The sequence below is a fragment of the Ischnura elegans genome, chromosome 7 (assembly GCF_921293095.1).
Source record: "Ischnura elegans chromosome 7, ioIscEleg1.1, whole genome shotgun sequence".
NCBI classification, from domain to species: Eukaryota; Metazoa; Arthropoda; class Insecta; order Odonata; family Coenagrionidae; genus Ischnura; species Ischnura elegans.
The window spans coordinates 26,242,876-26,270,328 of NC_060252.1; the positions used below are offsets into that span (position 1 = coordinate 26,242,876).

Consider the following 27,453-nt stretch of genomic DNA (forward strand, 5'->3'; position numbering starts at 1 on the left):
ATTCGACATTATCGAAAGTCTTTTCCATGTCCACAGAGGTTACAAAAAGTCTTAAAGTCTTGTTTGCTTGTATCGTTTTCTCAACCTGAGTCTCACTGAGAGATATTGTTACCTCCTGTATACCTCTATTCTTCCTACGGCCGATTTTGCCTTCGGACCGTCTTCATATTACTCAGGTGAGGATTTTGGAGGCATGTGACACTATAGGCTCAGGGTTCTGTACTACTCACATTTGGCAGCCCTTGCCTTTTTTGGTGTGGTCACCAACTTGCTCCTTTTGATGCCTTTTGGCAGCTTTCCGAATTCTTCATTGCGTCTTGCTATTTCTCACCTATTGTTTGATTTCATACAGCCTAATTTCTCCGCAAATTTTATCTTCCCCGGGCGCTTTACCATTATTTAAGTCTCTAACGTCTCGCTCAAACTCTCTTGCTAGTTTTCCTGGTCCACGATTGTCTTCCTCCATTTGGTCAGCTGAGACAACTTCTTTGAGGGATTCTGGGCCTTGGAAAATTTCTTCTATATACTCTTTCCACCTACTGCTGATACCTCTTCTAACATCAGTTTCCCAGTGGAATATATTGTTTTTGAATCTTGGTTTCCTGTCTCCGAAGTGCCTCTTGATTAGGTCATATGACCTTCCTAGGTTCCCCTTCTTCATGTTTTCCTTAATGTCCTCGCAGCAGCTTTCGTTCCATTTCTGTTTGGCCTTATCGCCTCTCTGATGGCTTGATTCCGCAAACTCTTGTAGAATATTTCTTCATTTTCATTCGTTGCGTTCTGTACTTCCATCTTTCCTCTAGGTGTGCAATGTTGTGATGAGTAAACCATGGTTTCTTGATATCGACCGGCCTACTCACAAGTTTTTCCTCTGCAACCTCTGTGATGGTATTCTAAAGGGCTTATCCACTCACCAAACATTCTTCCTACTAACACGGTGTTAAGCATCTTTGAGCAGTACAGCACTCACTCCATCCAAACCCTCTGTTTCTTCCTTATCTCCTCTAGAAGTTTCCTCATCTAAGCCATCATGTCTAGCACTTCCTCATTCCTTTTACTCTCCGTCTGTGACGGAACGACAACTATTTACTCGCACAAGAGTACACTTGAACGTTCGTACGCGAAAATAGGGGGATCTTCAAATACTTCTGGGTTTTCAAGGCTTTCAAAATGAGTATCGGCCTAATAAGTACTTCCTACTGTCTCTTTCGAACATTTCTTCGTCCAGTTTTGAATATCATTGATTCATTGTGATAAAAACCCAGTTTACCTTCATTTCATACATAATAGACGCATGATAGACGATATGCAAATTATCATTTCTATTACATTGGCTTCAAAATATCTGAATAAGTGAAACGAAAGCTGTGAAACAATGTAAAATGACGACTCTGGCAGTTTAATACATGAAGTTCGCAACCGTAAAAAGATTATTTTTGGAATAGTAAATAGAGTCTAATAAGAAACCACGGCACCAGTGACATCGAAGGAAGACAAGTAGACATTTAATGTTTCAATCATCTTTGAATCAAGTCCCTATTCAGTCTCTCATAATCCCCAACACCGTCGTTCATTGCCCTAGCAATATGTACCGCGGCGAAAGTGGAGTAGGCGCTGAGTTGTGACCTCCTTTTAGTCACTCTTTTCCGGAGAAGTTCCGTTTTCGCCTCTTGAAGATGGTTCATGGCATAAATACTCTTTAACGTGCTGCGGAGTAGGACAAAACGATGATAAAAATTGATAATTTTCTTGATGGAAAAAGTAAAATTTACCAACAAGACGCTTCTCTGGAGCCTCTGGTTAGATGAGTGACCACTCGCTGAAAAGACTGTTGAACGTCCCCAACTCCGGTAGAAGAACCCATTCTCTCCCTGGCTCGCTCTCCCTGGATTTCAAATGCTCTTTTCCAACCATTCGAAAATTAGGATTGAATTGTAAGAGTCCGCAATACCGTATTGCAATACAAAAGGAATTCAAGTACCTTAAAAATGCATCGTTTTGCGATAAGGAAATAAAATTATTCAAAGGAAGTTTCCGTGAAAAAAAAATTGAGAAAACATCACATGCCGCAGGAGCACAAAAAATTCACTCGCAGAGGAATAATTAAAATTTCAGTGAAAATAATGAAAATAACAATGAAAAGCAGGCTACGCAGATCGGGGCCGTCCCTAGCCCTTCTTCCCTTCCACTTATCTTTAACGATTGTTTTCATTATGCCAACTAAGTTGTACCCAGCAGCGCCGACTCCATGGGGCCTTAGGGGGCCCGAGCCCCCTCGAAAATTCATTAGGGGGGGAGGAAAAAATGTATCAGGTTTGTCGACTTTTCCCACAGTGCCGAGTTATCAAGATTCGGGTTGTCAGGGTTCGATTGTTCTCTTCTAAAATACTAAAAAAAAACTTTAAAACTCACTATTTATAAAATTTCCCGCGGAAAGACCCCCAGTATGGACCCCCAATATTTTTTATAAGTCGGCACCCCTGGTTGTTCCGCCTTCTCCTTAAGGTTTTTAGAAGACTTCTCTTTTCTCCAACTCTTCCACATTTACTAAAAAAATCAAAAATGAGAGATAATTTTCGAACAAGTGTTGCATTAGCGAAAAAAAACAAAATACGACCGTTTGTGCAGGAGTGATGCGTCCCCTTAAGCCCACCCGACAATGTCGTGATCCTTATATGCCGTTTAGTGCGGACGCAAGACTTCCCTCGTTAGGAAACGCAAATCGAGGACCTCGGCACTCTATCTCTGTCTCCAGCAACGCCGAGGCATGGTGAAAAGGCGCCTTTCCGCGCATCCACCGCTCCCCAACCTCCCTTCCGCACCTCCAGTAGAGCCAACTCATCCACCGCGCCTACGCGGGAATAGGACGAAATTCCGCGAATGTCGAGCGCTCAAAAACATTACGGCTTACAACCCGCTCCCTCACTCGGGCGCAGCAACAACAGCAACGAGGGACATTTTGAACGTCAGAGTTGTGGTTAGAATCGCTCCCTCTCTTTCTCTCTCTCTTCCCTCCGCGTTGGAACTCCCCTCTGGGGGGCGGAAAACAAATTACGACGGCACGGGGCGAGCTCGTTTCATTCCCATGCTTTCCGAGGCCAAGCCATTATCGTCCGTGCACTAGTATTCTGGGAGGCGTCACTTACGGGTCCTTCGTCGGAGTTTTATTGCAGTTTTCGAAAAAAAATATTCCTGGTCCATGATGAGCAAGAGAGGAAGGAGATGACTAAACATTTCTGTTGGTGAAAACAGAGGAACATGACGCTTGGTTAGCTTAGTTGGCTGCTGAACTTAGCACAATCTGGGTATCCGAAATCGATTCCCGGAGAAGGGAACTAATAATTACTGGATTGCTTTTCGGATTACATACGTGTTTTCACCATGGTGATGGAGGCGTTTCTCCAGCTATGCCTAAGGCGTCCTCAGAGTCCAGGGGCGGATTCAGCATCACATTTGGGTGGGATCATGATCTGGGTCAAGGAAATGTGGATTACCCCCCCGAGATAGAGGGGCGTTCCCCCGTGTAACTTTCTGAAAGAGTAGTACAACGCTCTACGATAAATAAAACACAAACTTCTCCCACGTTTGGGACATGTAGCCACGCATTAGAATATACTCTCCCTTTACTCCTTAACAAGGATATAAAAATTATTTAACTTATTCAAATTTTTTAAATTTTTTATAAAATTTGGGGGATCATGACCCATGTGATCCCCACCCCCTAAATCCGCCTCTGCCTCACACCAGTTGGAGAGAGACCTCTAATTCGCCGACGAAAGATCCCCAGTGCCTCTACCGTTGAATCTGATGCCGCTTTTACTGTTGAATGTGATGTCTACAGCTTTGTAAAAGAAATTTCACCATCACCATTATGGGTAACTTGAACGTGAAATAAACCCTAAAGCCAATGCAGCGGTTCACCACAACGCTGCAAAAACCTTCGCCATACGCAGGTTATAAAAACCCTGAATTTATAATTTATTCGGAGGAAGCATAATTACAATGAGCTTCGATATGTTCAAATCATATTACAACTAGTAGTCGTGCATACCTATGAAGTGGCATCACAGTTATTGGTTGGAATGAGAGGAGTTAAGATTAAGCTATTTCGCTTTTTTCGATTTAGGTGATTTTCTAGCACCTACTCGACTTTTATTTTTTCAATTATACTAAGAATCATTAAAAAATGCCTTGGACTTCCGATGAGAATGAATTGCTATTTGAAGGATTGGGAAAATACGCCAATACCTATCGTCTTAAGCGTTTCTAATTAAATTGAGGGATTATTTCAAATTAATTCATTCTAATGCCCTCGGGCATGAAATAGAGAGAAACAGGAAATAGGGATAAGTCAAAAGAAGTAGCAAATATCTGGAGGTAGTTGTAAGACTAACAATTAAGATAAACAAAACATGGACATATATGTGGAGGGAGATAGAATAACTGACAGGACAATGAAGCTATTGACCGTAGAACTAAAATACTAAGTATACAGAAAAGTTTTGAACCACATACATATCTTTCGTCTGAAACACCTATCAGTCTCACAATTACGGATATCCTTTCCAGGCCATTTATTTTTGATGATGTAGATTACATTGGCATTCTTCTTTGGTAAAAGAGCAAGAATCCTTAGGCCGTGACATTTCTCCGCCGTATCTTAAGACATTTCAAGGCTCAGCCATTACAGTCCGCCATTCGAGGAAGCGTCACTCTGGCTCCTTTACGGTGTTTTTATCGCCATTTCCAAGGAATATTCTCTACAGCAGTTAAAAGATATACGACGGCATGGAAATTTCATGAGGAAATGGAGGACCACGATGACGTAATCATAATTCTCTCTCTTATTCAAGATATTATTAAACCTTATATTATCTACCGTATAAGTTAGGTAGCAATTCTAGTTGTGAAATCTAATGTACGTTGTAAAACTCTAGATCCCTAACTGATGATTGCAATTTGCCTTACATCTGCCATATTAAAACAAAATCTCAGACTTGAGTCTCTTCATCCTACTTGTAAATCTACTTGCTTTCTTTCCCTTCGCCTTCAAACTAACTCCATAACAGCCTTCAGCATCCCCTTTCCCTCCAATACATTCGCTCTAGCCGAATGTTCATCTCTCTTCACTTTCCATTGTCATGATTTCATCCTCGATTTTCTCTACTCGCTAGTCACTTCTCATGGAATTCTTTTCGAGCTATTCATCAGGCTGATAGCAGTGTATTGGAAGCCAAAGATAAGTTGGTAAACCTTCCCAACGTTTTCATGGCAGATAATATCATCATTAGCTCTCAGGATGTTGACATTTTTTCTCAAAGAAATATATATCGGCCTCCATTAAGGAAGACCAACTCTGCGGAAAACCCTGGATGAATATACAAGAGCCAATCGCCATCGAAAAGACTGTAATCTAAAAGTTTTACCCCAGATGCCATTTAATTTCCCAACTTCAGTAGTTTCGCAGGAAATATGGGACGAAATAGGTCGACATCTGGTGCCTTCAGTGGGTGTCATCATTTCACATCACGACGCTACGCCAAGGCACTTGTTCCAAGTTTTTCTCAACTGTCTAAAAATTCAGGAACAAAATTGTTCCCACAGATATATTGAGATCCCTAAACGTAGGACCCCACCTGACGATGGAGACAAAAGATAAATCAAAATTATTTTAACAAAAACATCAGGCAAAAGAAGACTAAATTTGTCCACGTCATTAAAATTTCGTACTACTTCTTTGGAAATGTATTCACTAGTATTAATCACAATCCAGCGATTAATATGCTCTCATCTTTCTTTCCTAAGAAAACTGACGGAATTCATTTATGTTACTAAATAAAAACATCAATACCCCATGAAATATTTCGGTTTTGCTGCCATCAATACGATTTATCATCTCCGGCATTTAAAACCCCTAATACGGAAAATCAACAAAAACAATTGCCATAAAAAAACCACTACATTTGAAAGAAAGCTGAGTAATGTGATTAAAACTGAGTTCGTAATGCATGGTTCAGAGGAGAATAGACATTTCCTAAGCGTACAGCATAAATTAGGACAGAGATGAAAAACTTGACTTCAATTCCTGAGGTATTTCAGAATTTGGGTCAGCATACTTAAATTTTACTTTGAACAAGTTTGGATCGACAAACCGATTCACATTCCCGCAACGAGAGCGAGAGAGAGAGAAATATTTAAGCTTCCGAAAGAAGATTTTTCTTGGAAATCCAAGCCTGCCTCGTAGCAACAGTTTTTTTTTTACTTTTTCACTTGGAAATAATTTCAGCGAGAGTTTCCCAAATCCGGACAAAATATGACAAGATATCGATAAACCAAGAATCACAAGCGTAAAATCATCCCAAAATGCAATCTTGCCCTTGCTCGCAGGAGAAGTACATAAAGATAAACCATCTCAAGGTTTAAAGATACAGTTTTTGGGCGGAATTCGGTGGGAATCTTTGATATTTAACACCATAGAAGCACTTTAACTAATTTAAGTATGCCAGGATGAGCCACGGTGATAACTTTACGGAGTCACCCGCAATGCACAAATTTTGCGAAAAATCCACATTAAAAAAAATCATTCGCTTCGACCGGGATTCAAACCCGAATCTCACGATTTTCGGTAGAGATCTTTATCCAGTTAAGCTACCGAAGCGTCATTCCCCTCCGTGGAAATTTGATGATTATTCCGACAGATATAGAGTCTTTATTATTAATCGGGAGAACCGGGTTCGAATACCAGTCAAGGCGAATGATTTTTTTTTCTCCGGAATTTCCGCACAGTGAAAGCACTAGACTATTTCCATACATCTTTTGAATTCTTTAATCTTGAAAATGGCATTGTGTGCCAAAACCTGGGTCGGTACGAATAAAGACGTGTGGATATAGGCAGGTGATTTCATTATTTTAAGCATCTCAAGGTTATTTGCCTCCCTTAAACTTTTAATAGAGGGCATTTACTTCACCTCGAAGAGTTCAAACTCTTCGGCTGAAATTTCGAGAGGGACTCCGAGGAGTAAGAAGAACCGAGTTGCACAAGCACAGGTGCGAAGGGAGCCATAAAACCTCTGCTTGAGAGGAGAAACCTTCAGTGGTCTTTGGAAAATTTCTCCGCATTTGAGGACAGTTCCGTGGGGATAAGCAGTTCGGCAGTGCTTCTAACGCAAATAACTTCTACCATAACTGCTAGCCCATCATGCTGAAGATCAGTTAAGTATGATTTACGCTTCAGAGTAGACTGCGGTCTGTAATACCTCAAATACGATTTGAGGTATTACAGACCTCTCACTACTATTATCTACACAGAAGTGTCCTAGGAATAGCAATGCGTTTCCGTTAAGTCAGAGGAAATTAAATAGACTATTGGCATACAAACGATATTTTAAAAGAAACGAATTCCCTTATACCTTACAAGTAAAAAAAATTACGTCGAAGTTATGTGAGCAAATGACTGTTTCTAAGCTGAAATAATTTCAATTCCTCTATTTCTAGCGAAAATCAAATAAAATACTGGCATACCAATGATTTCCAACTAGAAAAAAGTAAAAAAAAATGCTAGTACATAGTAATAATGTAATGTTCCTGCGTAATTACACCAACACTTGCCAATAAAGACATACATCCAAAGGCATAGACTCCTTTTGTGTTTCAAGTTACGCTTCCTCAACTTCGCTAATTATCAATATAATCAAGGCATCAATCGATTCGTGGTCTCTTCGCGGTGTTCGCAGTCGCTGCTAACACGCATGAGTCAAGTGTAATAGTCGACTGCTAAGCGATAAGTTTCGACGCGTAAACAAGGATTAACTCTCATCCTCCACGAAATCGAAAGGCAATGCATCCCAGTCAAATAAAAGCGAGTCGCTTTCGACAGTCGTATAAGTAATTTTAACTGCGGTTCGGGCATTTACAAGAAATATTCATTAGCTCACGATAGTAGAATTCATCACCAATATCGAGAATTTCCACGACTGTATACATGCTAATTCATGCATGCAACAGTCCCGTAATACAATGTGGCTGATCCTCGACCATGGTGAAAAATTATCGCTTGCTAAAAAAACTAGTTTCGAAAATCAACTTAAATGTTTTTTTAGCGTACTTATGGAATACCATGCATCTTTTATTGAAATTTGAGAGTCTTCGATACTTAGAATATAAAATTAAAGTCATAAAAAAATGAATAAAGCATTTCAGATTCAGTAATACATGAAATTCGGCCAATAACTATATTTCCAAAGATGAAATTATCCGGCAAAGGCATCTGCATTATCGGCGACCCGAATGTGAATGAGACTTTTGAACTACAGTTACCGTATAATTGATCTCAACTTGTTTATCGATGAAATACGACCAATGACGATTGCTAAAGCTAGATACTGTAATGTAACAACCTACCGGGTCTTCCTTAAAAATATACTTCCTTTCTTCAACTGAGCATGCGTCACACTTTTCCGCATCCCATCAAAACTGTCATTTTGCTTCTAATTTCACGACTGATTGTGAGCCGAAACTAATCTCTTCATCGAGCATACCCTCAACCCTTGTTACATTTTTCATCAATCTACTCACATAATTCCTTCCAAGGGTCATCTCTTTCTCCAGTACTATATTTGTCCGGACCTCATTCCTCTCCAGTCATCACATCACAATTGTCTTCAATCTCTCACACTCCTGCGAAATAATAAAAGCAAATAATTTCTTTCCGCATCATCTGCCCTTAGATTCAGTAGCATATAAAGATGATTTCTTTGGAGGGGTTGGGGAAAATCATTGCAAGGTTAGTCTGACTTTAACATTAGGGCACCACACGATATTTTATATTTAAATGAGCAATTATAAAAACAATGGGAAGTACTACGTTGTAGCAAGCACCTTAAACGCTAAGATATTCTCCCAATTGAGTAAGGGGAAGAACCCTTGAACCCCTTTTTCAAGCCTTTACTCAGGAATGATGGTTAGAATTTTTTTACTAAAGCCAAATAACAAAATTTGTTGTTTCGGTATATTCATTGAATAAGTTTTACTTCATCTTTTCTTATCAAATGTAGCAGTAGATTTCATGTTTCCGCATTCACGGAAGGTTAATTGATATTCGGAAGCATTCCTGACCACTAACTATATAAAATTGGTAAATGATATTAAACCGACCTGCGCCAGAAGAAATAACGAAGTCTGAAGTAAAATCTCTTCCAGAGGAATCACGGATGGTAGGGGAGACCGGGGCACGTTGGCCATAGGGGCAGGATGGCCCAGTCGAGCTAATTCATACAATAGACACTGAATCGTGCTAGGAATTTATCAGAAGGTTGGTAGCACACTTCCCCTTTCTCCACAATACCATTATGACTGACGGAGCAGTTTTTGACAAGTTGTAGCGATTAATTGTATTTGCGCGTGTTTCAGTAAAATTCTACTCCCAGGTAAAATGTGTGTTATTTAAGTTTTGATCAATTTGGGCCCAATAGTTGAGTACTATAATTAAAGATCATAGTTTAAGGATAACTTCTGTGTGGCATACAATCTAAATTACTTCAGTGAGTTTTGTAACTAATAGAATTTATTGTAAAAATGGCGATGGGGCAGGTTGGCCCAGCGACGACGGGGCACGTTGGCCACCCAGGCCAACATACCCCGCCCTATGCATTCCTTCGTTAAAAACGGCCTAATTTTGAATAGACGGTCACTTCCATCATCAAATGAGCTGTCATTCAGGTGTAAATGACTTAACATTATTTCAAAGCGGTTACAAAGCATGTTTGCCGACAAGAGTGTGGGGATGTACCTTTTGTTAAGTTTTGTTACCTTTTTGGACCAACACATTCGTTTATTTGGGTATTTATCGTAGTACGACATTAGCATTACATGTCATATTACCTGATTTTATCATGTCATACGTTCCGCCTTCTCCAAAGCGAGATTTACATTTTTCTGGTCAGCATATATGTCACTGTTTATGCAAATGTGCTTAAGCAGTTCATCCGAGAAAAATGAAAAAAAGTCGAGTGGACTTACGCATTTGATTGCCTCTTCAGTAAGAAGGATTGGATTACAATTAAAATTGAGCTCGAAAGCTGGATTACCCCTTCCTCACTTACATGAATTATTTTCTGTTACTTTTGAGGGTAAGCTGGCATCAATAGTCAACTCCAGAGGTTCCGCTGGGTCTGGGATTAGTCGTCTTTGGGAGCGTTGGGCTGCGTCTGAACTGCTTAGACACAAATACTCAATTAAATTCACAGAGGCTACTAAAATATAAGCGCAGTGGTGAAGACAGACTTCTATTTGAACGTAACATAGTATCACAATGTAACCGATGTCAACTGGAGCTAAAAAAAATAAAATACACGCGTCCGATGTAGGAAGATGAAGATTAACTGTGCCTAAAGTGTGCCTTTTTCGACGGTCAGCCTGGAGCACAATGTATTTAGTGCACAAATTGCAAGCATTGGGCTCATTAGACATGTGTGAACAATGAAATCCGCGTACTATTTCACAAGAGCAATAATTGTGCTGATCCTTTGTATCTAGACGGTCACAAAAGTTAACTGGTTTATATTAGTACGCCAGAAATCCTAATAATTTAAAGCTTTCCCGTTGTTTTGGTAAAGTGATTACATATATTGAAATATAGTTCGTGATAATTATTAGTTTTATTTTGATTTCCTAAAACCATACTAGTTCAGCTTAACAAAAAATACATGGGCCAACGTGCCCCAGCCGCTGGGCCAACTTACCCCTATGTAGGGGCAGATTGGCCCACCTGTCATATGCCCAGTATTTATTTATTTTTTTAAATTTATAACTCATATATTCATGTTTAATTATTGCCATCCAGATTTAGAAAGACTGTTCTATAATTTAGCAATAATTTCATAAAGTTAACAATGCATAAATAAAAAATATTTAAAAATGTAAAAAAATCGGGCCAACGTGCCCCAGTCTCCCCTACCTTAGTTCTGTTTTACCAGTAATATAAAACCTGCATGATATTGAAAAATTGGTTAAGAGGCCTCAAAAATACATTTAAAAAGATACACATTAAAATCCAAAAACCAAATTCATACTTGGAGTATTAGACTAACTCAATCACATGTAAACATTTCTCAGAATGTAACTTATGGTTAAACAGAAAAAAATGTTGAAAATCACGCTCATATGCTGATAATCTGGCCTGATCTTGTAGAATACGTTATACATGCAATAGAATATTTTAGCCTTCCGATATTTTTTGATAATTAATAGTTTTCTTCTTCTTTCTAGCATTTTGATGCCCTCTGTAAAGCTGAAGTCGCCTTTTTCCTGTCACGGGCGGTGCTGAATGTGAGTCATGCATAGAACTTTTAGCTCTTGAAATGCTATTACAAGCAATTAAATAAATAGAATTAGTAATTTCTGGACAGTCCCCACAGTAGATCCAAACTTGGTTCATAAGATTCATGATGCATGAGTAAATGGGTGATTCTCATTAAATTTAACATTTTATGTCACGCGTATATAACGTGAAGTACATATATATTCATGTTAAATCTTGCTCCAATTTTTAAGCATGAAAATCTTCACTTAAATACAAAATTAATGTAACCATTTACTTGGAAGTAATAGCTGTTACCCATTATTTTCAACCATTGATAGTTTCCAAATTTTTAGGGGTAATCGAAGTCGGTAATTTCACAGAACTGCCACTTCAGCATATTTCATCAATTAAACAAAAAAATGAGCAGAAAATATTTTTGATTTCGTGAATAAAAGAAAAGAAGGGTAAATATAAAAAAATAGTATTTTTAACCTGGATCCTTACGTGTTTCATTTCTATTAACGCTTTTAGAGTGATATCTTGAGGTTACGCTCCTATATCATTAACTTCCAGTCAACTTCAACTCAACAAAACTGACTTAAGTTCCAATTCTTCGGCATGATATCGACATTAGTAAAAGCGTGAAAGTACATATAAAAACGGGTTTCTCCTCATGTTAGTGGTGTCATTTAAAATGTGCAAAACTCCGAAGGATAACCACTGCATCACGGGAAAACTTCATAGCCAAATATTGACCCTTCGGCGACAAATCCGTGCTTACCATATGCCTAAATATATTTTCGCTGAATTTACGTTAACTTTATAAATTTTAATTTCGATACGCAGTCTCGAAGCAGAAAATTGCAAAGAAAATTCGATTTTTAAAATAAATAAGCTCACTCTTTTATCCATCAGATGACTATATAATTGAGAAAGTTGCAGATTTGAAACTGGTCGGGGTTATATCATTAATAATTGTGTAAAACTTAAAATGGCAAAGGTTATTTTACCTCCTCGTGCTTTCAAAGCTACAAAAAGTCATCTCGCAGGTCAATGAAGGTGCCGAATCCTAATTCCACAATTTCCCATTATAAAAGCACCGAAGGTGATACACAGGAATATCCACTTCATCAGAGATTCATTAAAGTACGCATGTTAGAGGCTTATATCGTTGGCATCTATGATTTCAATGCATTTTTGATCATAAAATTAAAAGAGAGTTTGGAGGATACTTTTCATTTTGCTCACTCTTTCGTGAATAATGAATTAAATTCCAAGCGCTCCCAACTTTCACCATGTTTTAAAAATCTGTCTAAGCATTTATCACGAGGCCAAAGTTCTCCAACGTCTTACGAGTGTATTATTTAAGCTATCATCCATTTTTTTTAGTTTAATTCCATCGCCATAAATGATTCAGATTACCTTTTAAGCCCCCAGCTGTTTTAGTGTTGCTGACAGACCTTATTACAGATTTTATCATCGCATTATCCACTTCGTAAGCAACCAATTAATTTCATTTCACTAGTATACGATATAAAAGAGTTTGAGATCAAAGTATTACTCTTAAATCTTACTTAAGTTTAAAAAACGATAAACCCATATGTATAACAATTTTAGCAACTTTTCCACGATTTTTCTGGCTATTCCAACCATACCTTGGCATTCCGCTTATTCTCTACTTAAGATGCACGTAATACGTACGGCATATCCCCAATATCTAGCTACCATCGAACATCAGTATCCATTATAATTTTAGACTGGGGTATGAGACAAAAAGAAATGGCTTGCCCTGTTCACCCCACAGTAGGAAGGTACGATATATACATCACTATTTTTTCTTGTCCCGACTCTTTTGAGTGGACAACAATATTTATTTTCTCTTGCATTGATAGGACCCTCGGAAATTCATAAAAAGGGCAACAGCCAATCAATAAGTCTCATGGTGAATTGTCAAGCAAGTAACACTTTAATTAATATTAAAATCCCCGGGCTTTTCAAGAGGAAACCTGATTGGCTGGAATGAAATCACGCAAAGCAGGAGTATAACATGCAAGGAAAAAGTTTATTGATGACTTTACAATTTTCCCAGCAAAATAACAGAAATTTGATAAATGAATATGCTCATCCGCGTGATTTTAGACCAGTGACTTTAAAAGTTTTTATAAAATGTACAAAGTATAATTTTAGCTTCACTCTTTTAAAATTTCCCCGTAAGCTATTCCAGTCAAAAAAATTATGTATTCGATGCAAAACAAGCCAATCGTAGCTCTAACACAAAATAAATAACGAGCCAAATAATTTCGTTATTGCATCATATCCAGAGTGAACTAGAATGGGCGATTATATTAAAATTTTAGCGATTGAACCGGTAGATGTAGGCAAGACTAATTGGGCCGATGATAAAATCGTATCAAAGCTAAATTTCAGTGTCGTGCATGTATGTGTTATGAGCGAAAAATGCAGTAACTTGATGATATCTAATGCATACCCTTCCCTGGCTTCAAAATGGATATATCAGAGTGCTAACTACAGAAAATACAAATAAGGATGGTCCAAATCCCGCGAAAATTCTATTCATAACACAAGAGATAAAAAGAGGTGTAAACAAAGTCATTAACACTACAGGCTGAAGAAGAATGACCACATATCTTCCAAAATATTCCCTTGAACGAAACAGATGACAACAAAATGTTTCAGTAAAAACTGCTAAAAATTTCATTTCATAGAAGATTGATTGGACCATTTCAACAAAGAATCAAATAAGCTCAGTCGACGCGCATTCATAAGAATAGACAATTGGAGTCATTTTCAAAGGAATGTTCTCTTTTTTATGTTTCCTATGGTTTCTTTACCATGAGTTAATTTAGTAATATTATACCTGAAATATATTCCTAATACAATTGTACATTGTATTCTTGCTCTCATTATTAGATAATATTTTCGTAGAAAAGTAAATTCTTGCTAATCCTAAGTCCTTCCCTTCGAACTAAATCAAACCTTCGCCTAATTAGCATAAAGAATAGATTATTAGAGGGTAATGCAAGATATTATGATTTTAAAAATAGTTTGTGCCTTAAAAACTGAGTGATCGGTACTAAGCGGCTAAGTCAGCCGAAGTACAAAGCATTGTGGTCGACAGAAAATTATACTCCTCACCACCAAAATATCTACCCAACGAAACTTAATAATAGGACCCAACGAGGCCATTATTCACCAATTTCTAGCTAATATGAGTAACGAAAAACTCTTTCAGGAATAACCCTCACAGTAGAAAAATAGAAAACAATTCTATCAGATTAATCTAACTGCCAATAACTGCAACAATAATTAACCATTCCTCGTAGGTGTAGCATAGAGACCAGAAAGATTTTCAAGCAAAAAAATATCTTACGGAGATTTTGTAGGAAGAAAAGAAACGTTATCAACAACGGAAATTGAGAATCGGTAATCGAAAGCATTTCCCTTAGTCCCCCGCATCCTCTTCCACCCATGTCTTTCCTCTGAGCCACGTGAGTCGAATCTTTCCGCAGAAGGGAATTGAATCCTTTTATGTACATGAAGAGTCCCATTTCCTACGTCCTAAGCATGCATCCGCTGCGACATAATATTAAGAGTTCTCACTCGAGTCCTCAGAGCTGTATTACATTCAAATAAAATCAATATTCATACACTATTTGCTCTCCCTCCATCGAAGAAGATATGCAGTAATACCATTTACCATCATGTCGTTGATAAAATTTGATTCATGCGAATCCGCTACTTCAGCAAACAGATGGGTAATAACAATGATGAGTTCCCATACAACATCTCTCACATGTAAACATCACAATGACTAAGTTAACAATTAGTTTACAAAACTATGTACTCACCAACGTATCCAATCATTACTCGGGTTACGCGACTCGTAGAATTTTTCGACAAATAGAACAGCGGAATAGATTCCATATCAAGCACATAATACTAATCGGCTGACACCAAGGTGAGAACGGCATCATATTCCATTATAAATACACACAATACTTCCTCAATCTAAGCTACAATTTTCTATCCCAATTCTACATTTCCCTTAAATTTCTACCTTCAATATAAAATAAAATAAGCTAATAGCTTTCCAGTCCACTAAGGAATAAAGTCAACCATTTTATGCTAAATCTGATTCTAAATAAATAGAGTATATCTAGCACGTGCATCTCCATTTCGAAAGCACTGAACAAGGAATATCATGATAATAAGGTCCAATGAAAACTTTGCGCGTGTTGAAAAAAGTGGGGTGAATTGGCTCTTTCCCGACAGATAGATGCCCTTACTGCCCCACCGGACTTGATATTTAATGAGATGCATGTATGATCGATGCACCTGAAGATGTAACCATGTTATGAACCCGGGTCGCGCTTTATAAATATATTACTGAACCTTACGAAGTTTTTTCTTCCGTGTTCCATAATGGAAAGGTTTCAAAAAGTTAAGCCTGAAATCAAGGGGACTGAATAGAGGAGTGCCTTATTTCCCCGTGACACTCGGATCAATTTGTCCGTCAGCGACGCGAGTGACGACTTCTGTAATCCCATCTAAATTCGGGATGGCAAGTAAAATGAAACGAATTTTTTTCGTTTCGACCAGGAGGGAAACGAAAATACGAGGCCTTGGTTTAGTTTCGTTCCCTTACGAAATTAAAATCACCTAGGAGTTTAGTTTCAAACCAGGACGAAACTTTACTCCCGGCATCGAAACTAAATTAATCGTAACTGCGCTGCTCATAGTTAAGTTTCGATCCTAGAATTTGAGTGGAGGGGGATAAGAGGGAATAGTTTCGACCCATTACGTTTTACATAAGTGTAAAAAGGTGAAAACATTGAGATTAAAAATCGAATGGCCAGTTATCGTTCACCGTTCTCTTGTTAGTGGTAAAAATATGAGTGTCCCATGCAACTAATGGCGGTAGGGCGAACCTTCACTTCATTCAACCATACTTCGTACTCGGTGTGCTGGTCGAAACTAAATTGTTCGAAGGTGAAGCTCGTGCTCCCTCCGGTGCGAAACATTATCTGCGTTTCGTTTCGTCCCAGAATTTTAGTTTAGTTTCGACTCGAAGTAGTTTCGACTCCGATTTCGCTTCGACCCTGACTTTAGATCTCCGGGTTCAATTCTTTATCGCTTCGTTTCTAAATTTCGCTCCCGGGAACGAAACTGTTGAAATGTTACTGGTTTTGACAATCGTTTATTTTCTATAGCCATCCCTGATTTAAATTCTCGGCGGTTGACAACACATTTAGCGGCCGATTTGAGGATCCTCTTTTGTAGTATTCGTGCCTGAAATCGGTAGCGGATCCAGGATTGAGACAAGAGGGGAGCTAAGTATGGGGTAAACTCCGAGCAGTAGTGGAGGTCCGAAAAAAAATTTTCATTCTATCTAGTGTAAATTGGATATCCTAAGGGGGGGGGATATAGTACCCTTAGCCCTTGGACGTACAAAAATTTTGTTCAAATATGGAGTATTGACTGTAGTGATACATTTTATTTAGAGCAATGGTAAAAGGACTACAATACACTTAATTGTCATGGTCGAGGAATAAAAGGTCGAATGAGGCTTATTTTGATGAAAACGAAGGGATAAAGGAGAAAAAATGGGGAAGATGTAAAATGAATGCTTATTGAGCTGCTGTGGATCCAGGGCTGGAGGAATGGGGCTAATCTTGTCCTGAATTCGTTCGAAAGATTTTTTATCAGGGTAAATCCTATAAGAGGCGAGCTGAATATTAGTGGTAGAGTGATTCTAGGGGTACTGAAAATTCTTTGGTGGTACATATTAATGCAGTTGTTTCAACTCAATAATTGAGCACTGTCCTTAGGGTGGAAATATTTCCCTACTTCACTCTCAACCTTTTGAGGACAACAATCAGAGTGTGTTCACATAAAAAAAATGATAAAATGATGATAAAAAAATCCCCCTGGACCAGGAATTGTACCATGAACCTTAGACTGTAATTAAGTAGCCTAGATAGCGAAGAGGTCTGCACAGTGATCCAGAAAATCAAAGCCCCCCATTGATCCGCCACTGCCTATGAAATAATTTAACATCAATTTTTCTCTCTCTCTCTCTCGTCCTAAAGGTGGCAGCGATGTGCGGAGTCATGAGATTCCACAACCTGATACGCTCGGGGGTGACGTGGAAGGGGCCGGAGGCCATCGAGCTCTGATCCATGGGCCGGGGAGGACCGGGAGACGAAGCGGGTTCCTTCCTCCTCACAACCCCTTCCCCCACCACATCCATCTCCAACGCGTCCACCTCCTCCTCCACCAACTCTTCCTGCTCCTCGGCCACCATCGTGCACGCGGGAAACCCAACGGAGACCACGGCCTTCCTCGCCGGGGAGAACCACAAGGGCTACTGGGAACACCACCACCGGAGGGACCGCAAGGTCAAGAAGGTCATGTGGGGACAGAACGCCACGCCCGTATAGCGCCACTCTTTATCTTCACGTTTTGCGATCACGTTGATCGATTTTATCCGGGAGTGATATTTGCCAAGAGGATTGGAACCAGCATGTGATTTAGGACGAGGAACATCGCAAGGCTCAGAATGGAATGACTGACAGCTGACGAGATTCACTTTTAACATCCCTTGATGGGCCGCAGACGGCTTAACTCCTAACCACAGTTGAACCTCGGTCAAATTGCCTTGGGAATTAAAGAGCTTGGATAGGGTAGTGGTTCGCGCAGAGGCACCAAAAGCCAAAAAGTCCGTGGTTCGATTTTTTTCCATTGCAATTAATGTGAATTTCACCGTGGTCCACGTGGCAGATTTGAAAAACAAACAACAGCTGACGAGATGATGCTCGAAGGGTCAAATGGAAGATGTCAACGGTAAATTGCAATAGTGGGAAAAGAAATCACAAAAAAGTGGCCTCGTTCATGGTGAGCTTGACGCGGAAGATAGAAATTGTGCACGAGAAATCACATGAAAGATAAAAGGGATCTTGATTCATGGTGAACTGGACGTGGTGGATCGCCAAAATTACGATGGATGGAGGCCTATACAACATCCCGTAGGTCAACGACGGCAGCTTCACCAGGAAATTCTTGGCAAAGACATGACTTCTTCGGCATTTCCTTGGTCTGAGATAACCATGTTTTATAAGGCATTACGGGTGAACTATTTAAAATCCGGTTTCGAGCCTTAAGTGCACTACTGTTTTAACTTGCTCTCAATGCCGAAATTTGCTCATTATTTTGGCAAATTTTTACAGTCAAAAGTTCGGATTTTGCAAAAGAAATCACGCGATTATTCAAGGATCCCCAATCAAACTTGCAATTGTGGTAAAATAATCAACAGATAAGATATCGTAATGCCAAACTAATCGTTTAAAACCATGGAACTTAAAATTACAATTTTTCTCAAACTGTTTCTACAAGTGCAAGCACGTTGCCAGATTATTTAATGGATGATGAAATTAAAATACCTGTTATTTCAGACCAGGAAAATGAATTACTACGGCCCACTACTCTTCGACGAGAGAATAAGGTAACTATGTATGACCTGAGAATATTCTATAATGGCCCGACGGATAAAAATGTACACAATAGACAATAATTACCTTTCTAACGATCAGCAACAGGTGAAAATGGACGTTTCTCTACGCATCAGGGGGGCAGTTTGGGGTAAGATGGAACGGGAAACTACTTACGAAGATAAGCAAGACGGAGAGCAATCTTTCGTATCCGATGAAATGTGTTCTTACATTGAAATAATTTAATTATTACAAAGCGAAGTATGTATATAATGTACATCATACGACGTATTAAGCGGTGTGAGCAAGTGAATTTTTTCTTATTTTGGCTTGCGATGATTTTTGTATAAATGTCCAAAACTTGATGAAAGAGAATATAAAACAAACGAAGAGCATTTATGATTATATCGTGGGTGCTGGTTCGAAACTTCGGGTAAAAGTAGTTATTATCAACAAAAATGTATTTTTTGCATAAAAAATGCCTTAAAATATAACAGAGAGGAGTTTGAAATAAAAATTGAAAACTAATAAAATTCTTATGTAACACAGGTGAATTTACAAAAAAAATAATGAAAATAGCTAACCTCTGGTCGCTCTGAATACTAAAAAAACATATTGCAGCGACCACCAATAAATAACCCAAAACAAATTAGTAGGAAGCCTGTCGCCACGATGGAAAGGCATTTTTTGGAAAACATATCCATTGTCGAAATGATTGTCATGTGTAAAAACCAACGAGCAAAATACAATTTATTTTTAAACGAGACGAAAACTTAAATTGATAGAGTAGAAAATGACAACTGAGAATACGTGTCATGTAGATTAAATTATGACATCCCTGCTATTTTGCTAGTAGTTTGGGAGACCTAGTTCAATGTGACAGTTAAAGATAAAGAAAACGAACTTCGTCACGATATGCGACCGCAAATTCAACAAGCGCTGCCTAATTGATTATTTCCGTTGAAGAATTAAATTATGTTGTAAAATCCAAAAACTGCGTATCTAATTGCTAAAATATAAAAATACATTTTTAACAGAATTCACCGCATTTATTTAAAAATATTGCGACATTACCTCATACATTTTTTTAATTAATGTACATCTTACTTAATTTCCCCATGTCCCGATAAAAGGATAGAATTCCTGTAGCGAGATAAGTTTGAATTTTTCAAGTATTATCACTACAATAAATAAAATCACTGAGTTCTCTTTTTTTTACTTCTAATAATATGACTACATATTCTTTCATTGATTACAGAAAACTTTAAAGGATTATAACAAGGAGAGGTTTGGTAAAATTCCAAAATAAACGCAAACACACAGTTGAATTTGAACTGCAAAGAATCAATTTTCTTAATATTTTACTTACAAAGATAAATCACCGGTTTAATCGGTCAAAACTTGCTTCAATTTGAAAGTAAGCAAAAAGACACAAAATTTCTATTCCACCAAAAAAAATTTTGTACAGCAAGAAATTATTTTACAATTCAGAAAAGGATGACTGAAGTCACATTTACGTTTACTTTGATATTTAATTTCAATTTATTTGAAAGTGAATATGAGTTATTTCGTTGCTTTTACTATGCAAGGAGCAGCAGAATAAAGACTGTTAAGAACAATGTTGAAACTGTCGTGCTACTGACATGATGTATTCATGAATATTAAATTAATGCAATCGTAACGTGTCTGTATATATGAGAATATATAAAGAGCATTTATATTTGAACAACTATCGATCCCATGTCTTATATTTTTTACCGCCCTCATTTATAGTCTTAATCAAAACAAACCATTAAACCTTCATTGAGTCCTGATAAGTCGACGCCAATTTTAAGGTGCAAGATGTCTTAAGGACGACTGACACACAAAGCTTCATGGTAAGTAAACTCGGCAAGAGCCCAGTGGAAAAGGTAGGTTGTACACTGTACCATTCATTATCATTGTACCGATACCCAAGTTCGCAAACTCCACTGTTTATGACGAATAACAAACCATTGCTGAGCGTTGAAATCGATAAATCAACAGAAATTTATTGCGCGTTTTCTAAACCGGAATTTTCATGAGAAGTCTTTAAAAGCCGAAAGAAAAATTGGCCTTCTAACGGTCACATATTATCCCATAGTTGATGCGTCTCTTATTGGTTGTGTTTGGCTAGGAATGGAAGTCACAACCCTTTATGCAGTTTCCCTGGTCAGCATTTGGCATTGAAAATGAAATTTATTTATTTATGAAAGCACCTTACAATAAAGTATATATCAATGTGGCAAAAAGCAAGTTAAAATGAACTACAATTATTACGAAAATTTTCGGCGTTCTTGATCACTTTTATGCAGGTGTGCCAGGATTATTTCTCTTTCTTTATGCAAATACTCCACTCCAATTTTTACGTAGTTACAGTTAATTTTATCACATGTCATAAACAATAAAAATAAAGTACGTACTTATTCATTTATGATCGTCTACGCGCGCCCTTCGCCCTGAGTAAGGAGCGGCCGATCAGACAGGCACAGGCAACGGTTTTTCTAGCGCTCGTCCCCTCAGTCAAACGAGATTCAAACGATATTTGCGATTTTTTACATTTTGACTTGCTTTTTGTACCTAAATAAATACTGATACATCAGAAAAATATTTTCTCTCACTGTCTATATCCTGTTCACCCTGCAGATGGTTGGTAAATTTTGGTTTAACTTAATACGGCGTTTTAAGGATTTTTCCGTCATGTGTCTGCCAGTCTCACCGCTCCCCTATTCTGATAATCCCAGACCGCGCCCTATGCAGGCTTGAGGAGCTGTTCCGATGCAATTACTTTGCCAGATTGAGTTTCCATAATTTAGGTAATCTGTCTGCCAACGTTTATTCCTTTATTTCGGTTTAAATAGATTCCTAAATTAGTACGAGGATTAATTACTTTTCTTCTGTGATAGGCTTCGAGTCCGCTGTAAGAGTCGCAACTTGACATGCAGGAAAGTCAAATAAGCTAAATTCATTCAAAGGGTAATTTTTATCCATCTAATTTCACTTATTATGCAAAATTTGAACAAGACAAACGATGAACTACGACTCAAATACATACTCTGCCGTGAGCAACGAATGGCATTCATGGAACTCATAAAAACGCGATCAGACTGAAAGACTTGGCAAAACGATCACCTTTAATTACAAAACCTTCATGCACAGCAGCAAACCCACGAAGATTGAATGCAAAAAGCACTTTTTCTGCAACTGAGGAGAGGCCCAAAGAAGGCTTCACCGGTGGGATAGGAATATGGACGGCGGAATAAACAAAAAAGATCTTCCAAAAAGTGCACACGTGGCATCTTAAAAAAAAATTCCAATGGCCACCGAAGCAAAGAATGCAATACGGTACATTCCTTTGCTCTCCTATGGATCAATTCAACCGATTTCATCGGAAAAACTGATGGAAATAATGAAATAGAATCCTGTCACTCCACTTACCTCAGTTCGCAGTATTCGCTTGCCATTCCCACATAGAGACCTGTCATCTTCCATTCCCATAGCCTCACAAAAGCAAGAACATACGGAAGGAAAGAATATGAAAGAGTTGGAATTATCAGGATTTAGTCATAAACATAACAAGAATAAAAGGACGAAGAAACTTATCAAATGATGCTGAATAAAAAAAAATCTTGTGAATTTCACATAAATGGATTTAATAACAGTTTCTTCGCTGTGCGACACCCTTAAGTGCAAATTCAGGATCAGTGACTCAATGAATATAAGGTCTTACTCTCCCTGTATCCTGTATTCCTGTATCACCTGGTGATGCCGCACAGCGACGACACTGGTTGTTATTAAAATTCATTCATGTGAAATTTACAAGGTTTTTCATTCAACATGAAGCAATTTCACGAAGTCGCGACTTAAACTATCAATTTTATCAAAAGATCTTCTTCAATAGTGACACACGTCGAGTGATCGATCCTATAGCTTCAAACGGTGACTATATTATTCATTTTATATATTTTCATCTCCCTGTAAACTGCGCATTTACGGCCTTTCTACAAGAACAAGCAACGTTCTACAAGAACTCATCTTTCCGATCTATTGATTCTACTCCATTGTACAGAGATGTATCATAAATCGTTCATGGTGTCTAAATACCGAAGATGGAATTCACTGCCTGATGATTTTTAAGCATGTAAGTAAATCAATCGCAAGTTAAAAAAAAAGTTTCATAAATTCCAGCATGCTGAAATGAAAAGAGAAATTTAATTATCTGTTTTTGGATTACAACCTTTTATGTGATATTATGTACTCCTTCTCATTCACTTCATGCAATTTTATTTACACATTTATTCAGGATATTTGAGTTGTATTATAATTATTATGTTCTATTTATTTGTTCATTATATTTGTGAATTTTTTTGTTGTTAATTTATCAATTTCTAAGGGACCACTGTGTCCATGACCATAAATGATTAATATAATTTTATTAATAACCTACCACCTCGCATAATGTCTGGCGGGAATAAAATCAAGACTCTAGATGAGCGGCTCGGTTGGGTGTAATTTAAAATGCCACAAGATTTTAATGAGGATTATTTTCTAATAGTTTCATTTAACCCGCCTCATCACGCACACTACTTCTCACTTAATAAGGCTAATGCAATACAACCTGTAGTATCACCTCACTATGATCCATTTATCAAATTTACTCAGGAATAATCAGTCCAATTCAGTTCGGATACCATCCAATCAACAAACAAAAGTAAGGAATTCTCTTTTTCTCGTTGAAAATGAGAATGAAAGTTGAATGAAAGTTCAACTAGAAGCTGAAAAATTATATTCTACAATCAAAGTAAGCATCCAAAAAGTATTTTATTTTATTAGGGCAGCCACTCGAACTTTTCAAGTATTTTAAGTTAATTTTATTAAGTTGTTTTACTTTCTGTAGCGAAGAAAAACTTAGCGTACATAGTATTTATTTGAATTACAAATACAGATCATCAATAATAATATAATTAATAATAAAATAATTAATAATAATATAATGTGGCTAGCACTACTCTGATCAAAGTTAAACAGCAATGAGATACCTATATTTACATCGTACACAACTGTCTAATTACATAAAATATACCATATACTACTATTTTAACTACGGAAATAAATTCTACGTTCATCGTCTGATACGCAGACTGACCTCAAGCACATGGTGCACACACACGTACCCAAGCGGATCCCAGTCACGTCAGGGTCCAGCCAGGAGTTTGCGATATCCGAACTGAGCGGGAGAGAAGTGCTATCTCAGCAGCGTCCCCAGGCGGTTGGCTATCGGGATTATTCCGGAAGAGGCGGAAAAAAAGGAAAGGATACGGAAGCAAGCAATATGATTTCTAAGTCGTGCGTCCGAGCGAACCACCTACTCTCCAGAATTCACATGGAAGAGGGGTCCGAAAATAAGGAGAAACTGGGCTTGGTCAGGGGGCAGGGACGATTTCCTGCTGAAAGGGGTCATAGGATTTTTTTTTGCTCCCTTCTCACACTCGAAGATCCCGGCTTTTCCAGGAATATAAAAAAACTACAGGGTCCTACTCCACTGGACCCATTTTAACGCCTCTCCAACCACTCTCTCCCTTTCTCTCTCTCTCTCTCTTCACTTCCCCGCAATCCTCCACACACCGACTTCACTCCCAACACCTCAAGACACTCAGGAGGGAGCTTAAAAGGAATAGGGGCCAGATGGCCTTTGCTTGTCCTTCTCCTCTCCTATCTCGTTCTCTTCCTCCCTCCTCCCCATCGGCCTTCGCGCGACAGACGCTCTAGGAGTAATGCAGAGCAAGGACTGGATTTCTCTCTTGGGGAATGCAAAAATACTATGGAGGTATTTCGTGTCTCTCTCACACTCGCTTCTGAACGCACCTCTTTCTTGCTCTCTCATGAGTGTATATATTATTATTTGGCATTAGAAATATAGTTCAAATTCAATAAAAGGGTCAATCTCCAAAAAACGTACATTTTCTACAGGCAAATTTTTAAAAAAATTAAATTTCGTTCACATAAGAACCAAATTTGTGTAATTACAGTTTGTCAATCATACAATCTAATGACGTAAGTGGCAGAGATCGTCAATAACATTTACACAGTTTTTTTTTTGTTTTACTTTTGTGCTGTCTACGGACGTGATGTACATGTACGTCCAAGGACACAGAAGAAGATGAATATTATGTTTACTCACGATAAAAAGTTTGTTTATTTCTCATTGCACATTCTGTAACTAGTAATAGTGCATCACCATGTTCGTTACCAACTGTCATGTACATGGCCTGCAGAGTTAACGAATATGATGTCCACTGACATGAAGGTTTCCTCTAAATTAAGTCATAGTCGGGACTGACAGTAAGTAGGAAATTTTCCTTACTACATTTAACTTGCATCTTATAGCTGTAAAAGTCATCTCAATTGTGATAAGTAAGAGATTTTATTTTACTAATTTTTACTTGTCCACGGACATGACTAATTATCTTGGCTCTTTCAACACACTGAGTTGAACTTTTTCTTCCTGTATTAAAACATTCGCTAAACCAAGTATAAACTAAACCAACCCAATAACTCCGGTTTTTCAGGGCTGCCACCTTATCCTATGAATAATTCCCCCTTTTTCCTGGGTGTCCACGGACAATGCTTTTTTATTAAGACATTTTTTTTTTATTTTGTAATAAATAGTATGAAATAAAAGCAACCCAAAAAGACTATTTTGGAATGTTTATATTTTTTTAACTTGTTAAATTATAGGTTTATAATACATTATTTAAAAGGATGTTAATACGATAAACAACTCGTCGAAAATCTATGTGGGACTGTCCACTGACATGACGAATCATAGTCTGTGTACATTAAAGTTTGAAAGCATAATTTTTTCTTTACTAATTTGTCACTAAAATTAGTAAAAAGGTACATAAAATAATATTCCAGTTTAGTTTTGATTTAAGATTTGGTTTTTTGGCAGTCAATAGACATAATTTTGTTCGATTAAGGGAGAATGACTCAAAAATACCAAATAATGTTTCGCACTAATCAGAGTAAAATAGCGATAAATATTGAAATCCAAGAGCAAATTCTAGATCAAATGACGTTAATAAAGCCTTTGTGTTTTTAACATGCCAAAAAATGAAGGATTACAGTTTTTGGATAATTGAATGTAGGTGCGAAAATCCCATATTTTCCTTGAGCAACATTTTTCTTACGTTGAATTTCCGTACTCCTGCGCACTTGCGGGTAACTCCGTGAAGGTATTCCGTTGGATAGTCCATTGTTTTGTCCTTGAATAATTAAACATATAGTATTAATTCTTAATATGATAACAGATGGAAACTCAAGACATGCGTCAATAACGTCATAAAATCACTACTTTGACAATCATCCACGGAATTCACAAAAAGTTCTCGTGAAAAGGTCAAAATTACGCAACAAATAAACGCAAAATACATAATGCACAATCAAATTAATAAACCTAAATATTTTAATTCGAGTTCCTACCGGATATTGCAGATTCAATTAAATAAAGGATTAAGAAAGCTAATGGAAAGTCTATTTTCCAAATTGACCCTGCTCCACTAAGAAACGCGCTCACTATTTGATAAGAACTACACCAACGGCTTACAATCACAATTTTGTAAAGACAGTGTTTAAAACTCATGCAGAGTTAAACGCATAACACGAAAAATATTCTGTACTTGAGCCGCCTCGATAGACGAGTGGTGGGATGCGTATGGACACTAGCCGTTAATCCATATAAAAACTACGTGAAACCTCAATACACATAAGGAATAATTAATTTACCAGCTCAATGAGAGAGATTTGACTGCCTGGGCTCGACCGAGCATTTATTAAGGCTCTTTATTGTTCAGGAGAAAAACAAATTCCTAAACCTATCCCGGGAGAAAAATATCACTAATTTTATCTTTTCTGCCAGACCTGGAAATACAGTGTGTACCAAACAAGACATGTTGACGACTCTAACATGTTATCTGTGTCACTCTAAAAGGTATCAGTTATTAATATCTCAAGAAATTTGAGTCTAGCGCGTAGCCTCCGATTTTCTAGCGGCTCCCAGCCTAATTCGTGTTAAAAATGAGCAACGCTTTCTTTTCGCTCGCAGCAGTTGGTGACGAATCGCCCAACTTTCATTTGTATTTTAATTATTTAACGGATTATATCTTTCAGCGCAGCATCCTACACGCTAGCCGTATATTCGAGGGGTAGCCTCAGGAGCGTAATTATCACATCTCTATCACTTTTTCGTCCGAGGAACTTCCCGCATCACCACGGTAACATATAAACAACAAATGGTCTCTTCCAAACTTTAAAATATATCTCCAATACCTACCACGGTTTCGACACTCTGCGTCATTCTCATGATTATGAAGCAGACACTCCCTCATGTATGTGTACCACAGCCAAGGTAGGAGGATGGGGTAAATGAAAGGGGCGTGAGGGGAGTGGGAGGTGGAACAGTTTGGGTGAACACATAAAGGCCGATGACATAAAACAGACAAGAAAGTGGGGAGTGGGTGAAGTTCAAGGTTTTTTCGTCATAGGGAAGGCATTTACCAATTTTGTTAATATTTAATAATGGATATACTTATCGCATTTCCACTACGTCAAGCCTAAAACGATTTCATT

At 37.9% G+C, this 27,453-nt stretch overlaps 1 protein-coding gene across 1 annotated transcript in view; it reads left to right on the top strand.

The window, feature by feature from the left end:
• The window catches only part of LOC124162509, a 287,546-nt gene extending 267,007 nt beyond the window's left edge, over positions 1 to 20,539 (top strand). The window contains exons 7-8 of the mRNA XM_046539075.1: positions 11,266 to 11,325; positions 17,410 to 20,539. Coding sequence (XP_046395031.1) covers positions 11,266 to 11,325; positions 17,410 to 17,496 — 147 coding nt within the window. The 3' untranslated portion in view covers positions 17,497 to 20,539. The remainder of the gene's footprint in view (positions 1 to 11,265; positions 11,326 to 17,409) is intronic.
• Positions 20,540 to 27,453: the final 6,914 nt, after the last annotated feature.